At 39.5% G+C, this 10,603-nt stretch overlaps 1 protein-coding gene across 1 annotated transcript; it reads left to right on the forward strand.

Moving 5' to 3' along the window:
• The first annotated feature begins 7,340 nt into the window (after positions 1–7,340).
• LOC125092419 (centromere protein V-like protein 3) lies at positions 7,341–9,356 on the forward strand. Its single transcript, XM_047716897.1, has 2 exons — positions 7,341–8,705; positions 8,739–9,356. The coding sequence occupies exon 1, from the start codon at positions 7,391–7,393 to the stop codon at positions 8,180–8,182; it is 792 nt and encodes a 263-aa protein (XP_047572853.1). The 5' UTR covers positions 7,341–7,390; the 3' UTR covers positions 8,183–8,705; positions 8,739–9,356.
• The last annotated feature ends 1,247 nt before the right edge of the window (positions 9,357–10,603 follow it).

A 10,603-nucleotide genomic window follows, 5' to 3' on the forward strand; every position in this document is an offset into this window, starting at 1 on the left:
TCAGAATATTCAAAATACAATTGAAAATCATTTGTTATACCAAGAATCAGGAAGATTAAAAACTTGAGTAAGAAAAAACAATCAAATGATACCAAATACTGAGATGAATTAGATGTTGGAATAATCTCATAAAGATTTTAAAGCAGCCACTATGAAACTGCTTCAAAAAGTAATTATAAATTTATTTAAAATAAAATAAAAGAAACAAAAACTCAGCAAAGAAATACAAGTTGTATAAAAGAATCAAATAAAGAAGTATGCAACTGAAAAACATAATAATGGTGCAAAAAATTCACTGGATGGGCTCAATAGTAGAGTAGAGTTGACAGAAAATATCGTCAGTGAGCTTGTGGAGAGATCAATAAAATTTACTCAATTTTTAAAATTAAATTTACTCAATCTAATGAACAGAAAGAACATTACTGAAACAAAGACATGAACAAAGTATTTTAAATACACATGCATAAACATATTCATAACAAAACAAGGAGGAAACCCTCATGACAATTATAGTTCTCCTTTCTGTAACTGGTCATATAGTATTTGTAACGTCCTTCTTCTACCCATTCCATATTTCATTTGCCTTCAGCAAGCACTTCAGCTGGTCGTGATTTTTTATCTGGTGGGGTGACCCATACCTTCATTCCTGAAGGGTATAGTTCACTAGTAGTCTTACCTGGACTGGGTTGCTATAATTTTCCATTGACCTTAACCACAGGGCATGGTAATACTAAGATATGTCCTGTATCCCAGACATACTTTTCCTTATCTGTATTGTGGCATAGTGGACCAATTTCCTTTTAGTAGTCAGTATCAATCACCCCAGCCAGCACAGTAACTCCTTTCTTTACCCACTGATTCAGAGAATTGAGAAGTTCACACTGGTCAGGTGGCAGACTTAACTTCCAGTTCAATTGAATTATTGTTGTGTATCTCCTGGTGAAAGCATCCCTCCCCTTATAACTAAGGTCTGTAGGCAAGTGGACCATAGATTATCAGAACAGAAAGGAAATATTTTGCTAGTGGGTCACTAAATGTAATAGTGTTGCTACTCCCATTTCTATCTCTTGATTACTGAATCCATGAATTCTGGCTATGGGAGAACCAATGTCATATACTGGACACTGATTCAGAGTATATCCAGCCTTCTGGAGAAACTTGTTCCAGCACTATAGTGTTTTGCCACCTACCTAGAGCTGTAATTGAGTCTTTAAAAGGTCATTCCACCATTCAAAGACAGCTTCTTCTGCCCATCTCTCTGCCTATTTGTGATCTCTCTCTCTCTATGTCCAATAAAAAAAAGAACTATTTAAAAAATTAAAAAATAGAACTACCACATCATTTAGCAATTCCATTTCTGTGTATATCCCCAAATAAATGAAAAGAGGATATCAAAGAGATATATGCACTCCTATGTTTTCTGTAGTATTATTCACCCACAATAGCCAAGATATTAAAACAACCTAAATGCCCATCAATTGATGAATGGAATATATGTGTGTGTGTGTATATATATATATATATCTATATATATATATATATGTTAGTCAGCCATGAGAAAGAAGGTACTCTTGCCATTTGCTACAGCATGGATGGACCCTGAAGTCATTATGATAAGTGAGATAAATCAGGCACAGAAAGACAAGTGCTGTATGATATCACTTATATGTGGAGTCTAAAAGGGCCAAACTTATAAAAACAGAGAGAAAACGGTGATAACCAGGGGCAGGGTCTGGGAGAATAGGAGAGATGTTGTTTAAGGGTACAAACATACAACTAATATATAAATAAGTCCTGGAGATCAAAAACAAAGTATAGTGAATATAGACAACAATATTATATTATAGTCATCAAACTTGCTAAGAGACTAGATCTAAATTATTCTCACCATGAAAAAAGGAATGACAATGATGGGCATGATAAAGTTTCTTACTATTGCTACAATGGCAATCACATTATAATATATAAATGTATCAAGTCAACATTTTGAACACCTAAAATTTACATAATGTCAAATGTGAAATATATTTTTTAAAATGTAAAAACTGAAAACAAACAAAAAAGACTTTCAGCAAGTAATAGGATTACCTGAAGTTGGTAAAGAGCATCGACCAAAAACCCATTTCCAACATAATACTTAATAATGAAAAATTGAATGCTTTCCCCCTAGGACTGGGAAGAGGGCAAGGATTTATGTCCTTACCACTTTTGCTCAACATAATACTGGAATTCTAACCAGTGCAATACGACAAGATAAAGAAAAAAATTGAAAAGTACATGGAAAAATAAAACTGCCTCTATTTACGGATGACATGATTATCTATATATAAAATTCTAAGGAATCTATCAAAAAATCCTAGTGTTTAGTGCAAAAGAAAAATCCTAGTACTTAGTGTGACTTCAGCCATGTCACAGGTTAGAAGATCAACACATTAAAATATATCTCATTTCTTGGGGCGCCTGGGTGGCTCAAATGGTTAAGCGTCTGCCTTCAGCTCAGGTCATGATTCTGGGGTCCTGGCATTGAGTCCCGCATCAGGCTCCCTGCTCAGTGGGGAGCCTGCTTCTTCCTCTGCCTCTCTCTCCGTGTCCCTCATGAATAAATTTAAAAAAAAACTTAAAAAAATAAAATATATCCCATTTCTATATACTATGAATGAATATTTGGAAACCAACTTAAAAATGCAATTCCATTTACAATTACTTTATTTATTTACTTACTTACTTACTTACTTATAATTTTTTTAATGTAGGATCCACACCCAGCATGGAGTCGAAAGCAGGGTTGAACTTATGACTCTGAGATCAAAACCTAAGCTGAAATCAAGAGTCTACTGACAGACAGAGCCACCCAGGTGCTCCAATTTTCAATTACTTTAAAGAAAATATATTACTTAATGCTAATGAATTATGCAAACCACCCCCCTTCCAAAATTCATATGTCAAAATCCTAACCCCCAATGTGATTTTTTTCTGGAGGTAAGGCTTGTAGGAAGTAATTAAGGTGAAACAATGTCATAAATGTAGAGTCTTAATTCATCCATTGGTGGCCTTAAAAGAAGAGGAAGATCTCTCTCTTTCTCTCTCCTCATGCATGCACTGAGGAAATGCCATGTGAGCACTTGAAGAGAGCTCTTACTAGAACCCAACCATGCTGGCACCTTGATCTCAGATATCTATGCTTCAGAACTGTGAGAAAATAAATTTCCCCTCTTTAAGCCACACAGTCTATGGTGGCTTGTTATGGCAGCCCCAGAAGACTAAGACACTTAGGTATGCATTTAAAACATATACAGTATTTGTATGCATACATATACATACATATGTATACTGATGAAAGTAATCAAAGAATTAAATAAATGGAGAAGCAAACTATATTCAGAGATACGAAGATTCAACATAGTAAAGATGTTAATTTTCTCCAAATTAATCTATAGATTTAATGCAATTTAATATCCAAGTTCCAGCAGGATTTTTATAGCATAGACAAGCCTATCCTAAAATTTATATAGAAAATCACAGGCCCAGGAATAGCTTAAATAATCTTGAAAGAGAATAAAATGTCAGGAATGACTTTATGTGATACAAAGTCTTACTATATAGTTACATTACTTAAGACTATGTGGAATTAATGCAGGTATAGACACATAGATCAATGGAGCAGAATAGAGAGCCCAGAAATAGAACCACACAAATATATTCATCTTGTTTTTTACAGTGGCACAAGAATAATTCAGTGGAGGAAGGAAAGCATTTTCAGCAAATGGCACTGGGATCAAGCCCCATGTCAGGCTACCTGCACAGCGGAGAGCTCTGCTCCTCTCCCTCCAACTCTTTCAGATAAATAAATAAAATATTTTAAAAGTCACCACTTTGTAATCAAAAAACAAACAATTGAAATAATTGATTCAGTAAAAGGTTATCAGTGGATTCTTAAACCATTAGGCAAATGTTGGAGAGGAAGAAGATATTCACACAGTGTCAAAATAACGCCCCTCAGATTACTTGCTTATTGCAAAAGGAAAACTGTACCTCTACAATGGAGAAATCTGGCAATCACTATCTTAATGAAGATAGAGCATTTAGTAGTATCATTACCACTGGAATGACTTGACACCATGAAACTCTGGTGTGATGCAATATGAAGTATACAACATCTGCCAAAACAACATACTTGCTAAAATGTGTAACTTGACTCTAATCAAGACTTTAGATTTGACTTTTATCTGTAGAGGAAAAATATTGGGTAAAAGATCAATCTAAAGTCTACTGTAAGGAAAGAATCAGGCAAAATCAACAATTGACTGGCCTGCTTGATTATTATTTTTTTAACTTCAAGTTTTGATTTAAATCCCAGGTAGTTAAGATACAGTGTAATAATAGTTTCAGGAGTAGAACTTAGTGATTCATCACTCACATAAAATGTCCAGTGCTCATCACAAGCGCCCTTCTTAATACCCATCATCCCTTTAACACCCTCTACCTTCCCTCCAGTAACCTTCAGTTTGTTTTCTATGTAGTTAAGAGACTGTTTTCTGGTTTGCCTTTCCTTCTTTTCCCCCTATGTTCATCTGTTTTGTTTCTTAAATTCCACATATGAGTCAAATCATATGGTATTTGTCCTCTCTGACTGACTTATTTTGCTTAGCATAGTACTCTCTAGATCCCTCCACAGTGTTGCAAATGATAAGATTCCACTCTTGTTTATGGTTTAGTAACATTCCATTGTGTATACATACCATATTTTCCTTATACATTCATCAGTTGATGGATATTTGGGCACTTCCCATAATTTGGCTATTGTTGGTAATGCTACTATAAATATTGGAGGTGCATGTATCCCTTCTAATGAGTATTTTTGTATCCTTTGGATAAATACCTAGTAGTGTAACTGGTGGGTTGTAGGGTAGTTCTATTTTAACTTTTTGAGGAACCTCCATACTGTTTTCCAGAGTGGCTGCACCAGCTTACATTCCCACCAATGATGTAAGGATGTTCCCCTTTCTCCACATCCTTGCCAATATCTGTTGTTTCCTGTGTTGTTGATTTTAACCATTCTGACTAATGTGAGGCTGATTGTTTTGATTTGTATTTTCCTGATCAAGAGTGATAAGCATTTTTCATGTGTCCGTTAGCAACCTGTACATCTTCTTTGGGAAAATGTCTATTCATATCTTCTACCCATTTCCTTTTTTATAATATTTATTTATTTATTTGAGAGAGAGAAAGAGAGCATGAGCAGAAGGAGGGGCAGAGGGGGAGGGAAACAAGCTGGCTCTCTGCAGGGCTCAATCCCAAGATCCTGAGATCACTACCTCAGCCGAAATCAAGAGCCAGATACTTCATGGACTGAGCCACCCAGGTACCCTATCTTCTGCCCATTTCTTAATTTGATTATTTGTTTTTTGGGTGTTGAGTTTGATAAGTTCTTTATATATTTTGGATATTAACCCTTTACTCATAAAGGGTTAGTTTACTCATAAAAGGTTAGATATGTCATTTGCAAATATCTTCTCCCATTCTGAAGGTTGCTTTTAATTTTTGTTAATTGTTTCCAGCACTGTGCAAAAGCTTTTTACTTGATGAAGTCCCAATAGTTCATTTTTGCTTTTGTTTCCCTTGCCTCCAGAGATGTGTCTAGTAAAAATTTGCTATGACGTAGATCACAGAGACTAAAAAGAAATAACCAAAGTTAATGTGTGAATTTTAATTAGATCCTATTTCGGGGGGAAATCTTTTTATAAAACACATTCAGGAAACAATTTAGGAAACTTAAATATATACTGGTAGTTAGAAGAAATTGGAAAATTATATTGATTTGTAGATATGATAAGGATACTGTGGCTGTACAAGAAATTATGCCTTGTTTGCCTTAAAAATAAAGCTTCCAGTAATTTTACCAGCAAAACTGGGTTTATGTGGGAATAGCAGAGAGTTCCGATTCAGGACAAGCAAGCTATGGCAAAACCCTAGGAAAATCCAACAAACAAAGGAGAGGAACATTATTTTATGGAGAAGAAGGAGGACTTTGGGAGATGTTCTTTTGAACAAGTTCATTGGAGAAAAGAAAGGGTTCAGTGTGATGACCATTTCTCAATGGCTGAGTTGCAGGGGTGTGGATTTCTTGTAGGAGATGCAGTGTACATATTTCCCTGTTAAGATAGACTTGTAATGATTATTTCCTGTCCAGAGTCTTCTCTCAGGGTGTGCAACTGACAATTCTCCCTGTAATTTCCCTACTTGACCCCCCCTTCTCACATCCCCAATCCACTTTAGTTGAGATTTTCCTTTATTTATTGTCATAGCCTCTATTCCTAGGACATGAGTGCTGAAATATTGAGAAATTAAGTGGCATTGATTTGTGTATCTTACTTAAAAATACTCTTCAAAAAGTAGGGGGAGGAGGGTTGGGAGAGGGGGGTGGGGTTATGGACATTGGGGAGGGTATGTGCTATGGTGAGTGCTGTGAAATGTGTAAACCTGGCGATTCACAGACCTGTACCCCTGGGGATAAAAATATATTATATGTTTAAAAAAATAATAAAATTTAAATTAAAAAAAGTATATACATTCTCATGCATATATATGACAAAATATTAAGAATTATTAAACATGTGCGTGGATCTCTGCTTGCACCCAGTATGTGTAGATGTCACTACAAAATTCAGGAAGCACTTTTTGGAAGATTCCTCACTGTTTTCCCAGGTCCTCATTACACGGCAAAAAGGAGGATCCAAGCTCATTTTGTGGGGTCTCTCCTCTGGCCATGTCTATTGATCACATCAATTTCCAAAGTTTCGCCTTCATATTTATGATTCTCATAGCTGTTACGTTTTCTTGGTTTAGATGGACAAATTAGTGCATTGTTTCTTCTTTTACCTCTGATTCTTAAAAGACAAATCTACAAAGTATACTTCTTGTCCTGTATTGAAGTTAACATCCGGTTTCTCTCTTTCGGTCTGCTGGTGTGTTGCAACATAATATTGTGGGTCGTTATTTTTATTAGCCCTGATTATAGTACAATTACACCCTACATATTTTGTGAATGTTTCAGTTTGTCTCTTCTACACTAGATGAATGGTGGTTATTTTAAACTGTTCTGTCTGCTGCAGCATCCAAGCTAGATAAAAGGTCTGCAGCATTTTTAGTGCTTCAATATTTTAAGGATAAGCTTCTGATGAATGAACAATAGAACATAGTATTTAGGGAAGGGGCAGCTGATAGGCTTAGCCAGAATTTCAGGCCAGTAAAGGCTGTTTTGATAGGGTCAAAGAAAGGGTCTCTACATCCCATTCAACAAGTGGCCAATCAGGCTGACGCAATGAGGCTGCTCAGTAACTTACTAGGAAACCACCGGCGCTGGGCGCGCGCTTGGAAGGCTGCAGGCGCCATGGGCAGAGTGAGGAACGGCGCCAGCACCCAGCCGCGGGGACGAAAGCGCCCCGGGGATCCCGCCACCGCTTGTGCAGCCATCGCGGTCATGGGCGCCCGGCGCCCCCCTTTCCAAGTCCGCGTGGGGAGCCACGCGGCGGGAAGGAAGTCAGCGGCGGCCAGGCGGGATCCCGCAAGGTTGCGGCGGAAGCGCTGGTGGCGGCGGGCCCGGGAGGCAGGCTCCAAAGGCCCGCTGCGAAGCCGATCCCCGAAGCCGCCGGCGCCCGCCGTGTCCTCCGGCGAGATGGACCTGGGCGCGCAGCGGGAGCGCTGGGAGACGTTCAGGAAGCGGCGGGGCCTCAGCTGCGAGGGCGCCGCCAAGTTCCTGCTGGACACCTTCGAGTACCCAGGCCTGGTGTATCACACCGGAGGCTGCCACTGCGGCGCGGTCCGCTTCGCCGTCTGGGCCCCCGCAGACCTGCGCGTGGTGGATTGCAGCTGCAGGCTGTGCAGGAAGAAGCAGCACCGACACTTCCTCGTCCCGGCCTCGCGCTTCACTCTCCTGCTGGGCGCCGAGAGCATCGTCACCTATCGATCCCACGCGCACCCGGCGCTGCACAGCTTCTGCAGCAGGTGCGGGGTGCAGAGTTTCCACGCCTCTGTCTCTGACCCCGGCGTGTATGGCGTCGCCCCGCACTGCCTGGACGCCGGCACCGTGCGCAGTGTGGTCATCGAGGAGGTCGACGGTGGCGACTGGGGGGAGGAGGCCGCGAAGGAGCCCAAGGCCATCCAGAGCGCATCCCCCGAGTGAGCCCCTGCCTCTCCTTCCGAAGAGGAGCAGTGACTGGGGCCGCAACACGCCGGAAATATGCCCGCCCCCCCCCCACCCCCGAGGGAGCCCCCTCAGTGCTTGTGAAGGGATTGCTGTATGAAAGAGGTCGGTTTCTGGACTGATGAACCCGTGATGTCTCTCCAGGCTTCCACCCCTTCCCTTTCAGTGTTTTGCAACGAACTTGGACTTGCTTATGATAAAAAAACTGAGCACACATTTGTCTGTCAACAGCCATAATCTTCCAATCCAATAAGCAAGTAGTGTCTCTACTTTTTCAAGTCGCCTTGTGTAACCCTGCCTTGTATTCTTTATTCTTCGTGTAGTTCTCATAGATCATTTTCAGATCATTCATATGTCCTGTACCGTTACGGTGCTATTGTGAACGAGATTGTTTTTAATGGTCGCATCTGGTATGCAGGACCACTCCCTATATCCAAACACTTTGGTGAACACTTCTTAGGACGTTTCCTGTTGATTATCTGCGTGCGTGTGTGTAATTTAGGTCAGCACTCGCGTTTTCGCTACTTAGAGATAGGTCAGCACTCGCGTTTTCGCTACTTAGAGATAGGCGTTGATTTCAGCCATGTTGTTTATTTAATGTGTTTTTATATAATATATTTAAGCCTCATTAGTGTGACATACCCCATTGTGCTTATGTTTTCACATGATGCTGCCACTTTCCTTGGTTTTGTTTTAGAAACTGTCTGTGGGTAGGGTGATGGGGAGGCAGAAGAATGAGAAAGATGTCTGCGCTGTATATATGCCCTCTTTGATGTTTTGAAATTCCTATCTTGAACATGTGTTAAGTATTCAGATATAAAGTGTTCCAGAAGTAAATACTTAGTAACTATAAAACTATGTATTTCTATGTTGTACATTATAGATCAGCATCAATTTATATGTAATTTCTTTATATCTGAGATTTTTATCAAACAATAGGTGGTGAGAGTGTCTTTTCCTATCAAATGATATGTATAAAAACATCATTTAATAGCTTTGTAGAATTTAAAAATGTGGCTCTTCTGTAACTTGTTTAACCAACCTCTTCTCATGGATAGTTGCCTTCCCCCCCCCAGCTTTTGACTATAATAATATTTTGAAGGAGTAAAGTAGAAATAAATATTCTGAGTGTTCTCTCACTTGGATAAAAGGGCCCAGAACTCTTTCCATCTCTTTTTCTTGCTGTTTGTCTCTCTTGTGTAAATATATTTCATTAGATGTGCATACCATATACATTGAATTAACTTGACATAACAACTTATAAATGATTTAAATAGGTATGTGTTTTCATGTATTGCAAATAACATGGCAGCCATCACACAGAAGCTATCGTCCTTCAATTGTTAGCTCTCATTTTCCATCATCCTCCCCTCCCCAGCCTAGAGGAAGGGAATTTACGACCCTCTGCTCCTCAAGTTCCTCTTTTGTTATTTGGAATAGCTTGGCCCAGCCCAATCTAGAGGTTGGGTTGAGGTAGAAAAGGGAGAGAGAGAGGGAGAGAACTTGAACATGCACATATACCCCTAGGAGATTCAGTCATCTTTGTGGTCAGAAAATACCAATTGCACCTAGAGTTATACCTATATGACATTCCATTGTCCATTGCATGGATGGGATCCAGAGAGAAAGAAAAAGAAAATGCTCACCTTCATGCTTCTACCATGTCAGTATTTCTGTACCAATAAATGTGTGCATGTATATTTTCTTTTTTTGGAGTCACTTTTCTTTAAAAGTCAATATTGATGTTTCTGCTTCTCTGTGCCATGTGCAAATCACTCATGAGTTTATTTTGTTAAAAACTCACATCCAGAGGGTTTCAGAGAGCATTGTTAACCTGCATACCATTTATGGGTCCTAGGTTGCCTTTCCACTTGTGGGAATGCAGGTAGGGGACAGTTGTGTGGTGAAAAGGGATGGGAGACAATGCTAGAACCTGAGGATGGACAAACTGTTGAGAAAGGGGATTATCTCCCAGATACCGAGGACAGAGATTTGGAGGGAAAGAGAAGCAATAAGCAGCTCAGAACCAATGAGGAATATTGGGAAAAGAACAGAAGTGTTTAAGGGAGTCTTGGGAGTTTTGACACAGGTTGTGCGATGTCAGTGTTTTTCCCCCTCCCTCCAAGGAAAGCCTTAATGTTGCTTTATGCATTAGCTTTTTTCTGTTGCACAAAAAAATATCATACACTTTAAAGTTACATAGTAAATGTTTGTCCATGCACCATTAAAGTCATCATGGACACTGACAGTGGTCTGTGTCTAAAACTGCTTTAGGCATCTCTGATTTCAAAGAAAGTGCAAGGACTTGGCTTGCGGGTCTGGGCTAAAATGCCAACTCTTCTACCTACTGCTGTCTGGTTTATAAAATCTGTAAAAACCCACACTCTCCCTCACTGTAAG

Source organism: Lutra lutra, chromosome X (genome assembly GCF_902655055.1).
Source record: "Lutra lutra chromosome X, mLutLut1.2, whole genome shotgun sequence".
In the NCBI taxonomy this organism is placed as follows: Eukaryota; Metazoa; Chordata; class Mammalia; order Carnivora; family Mustelidae; genus Lutra; species Lutra lutra.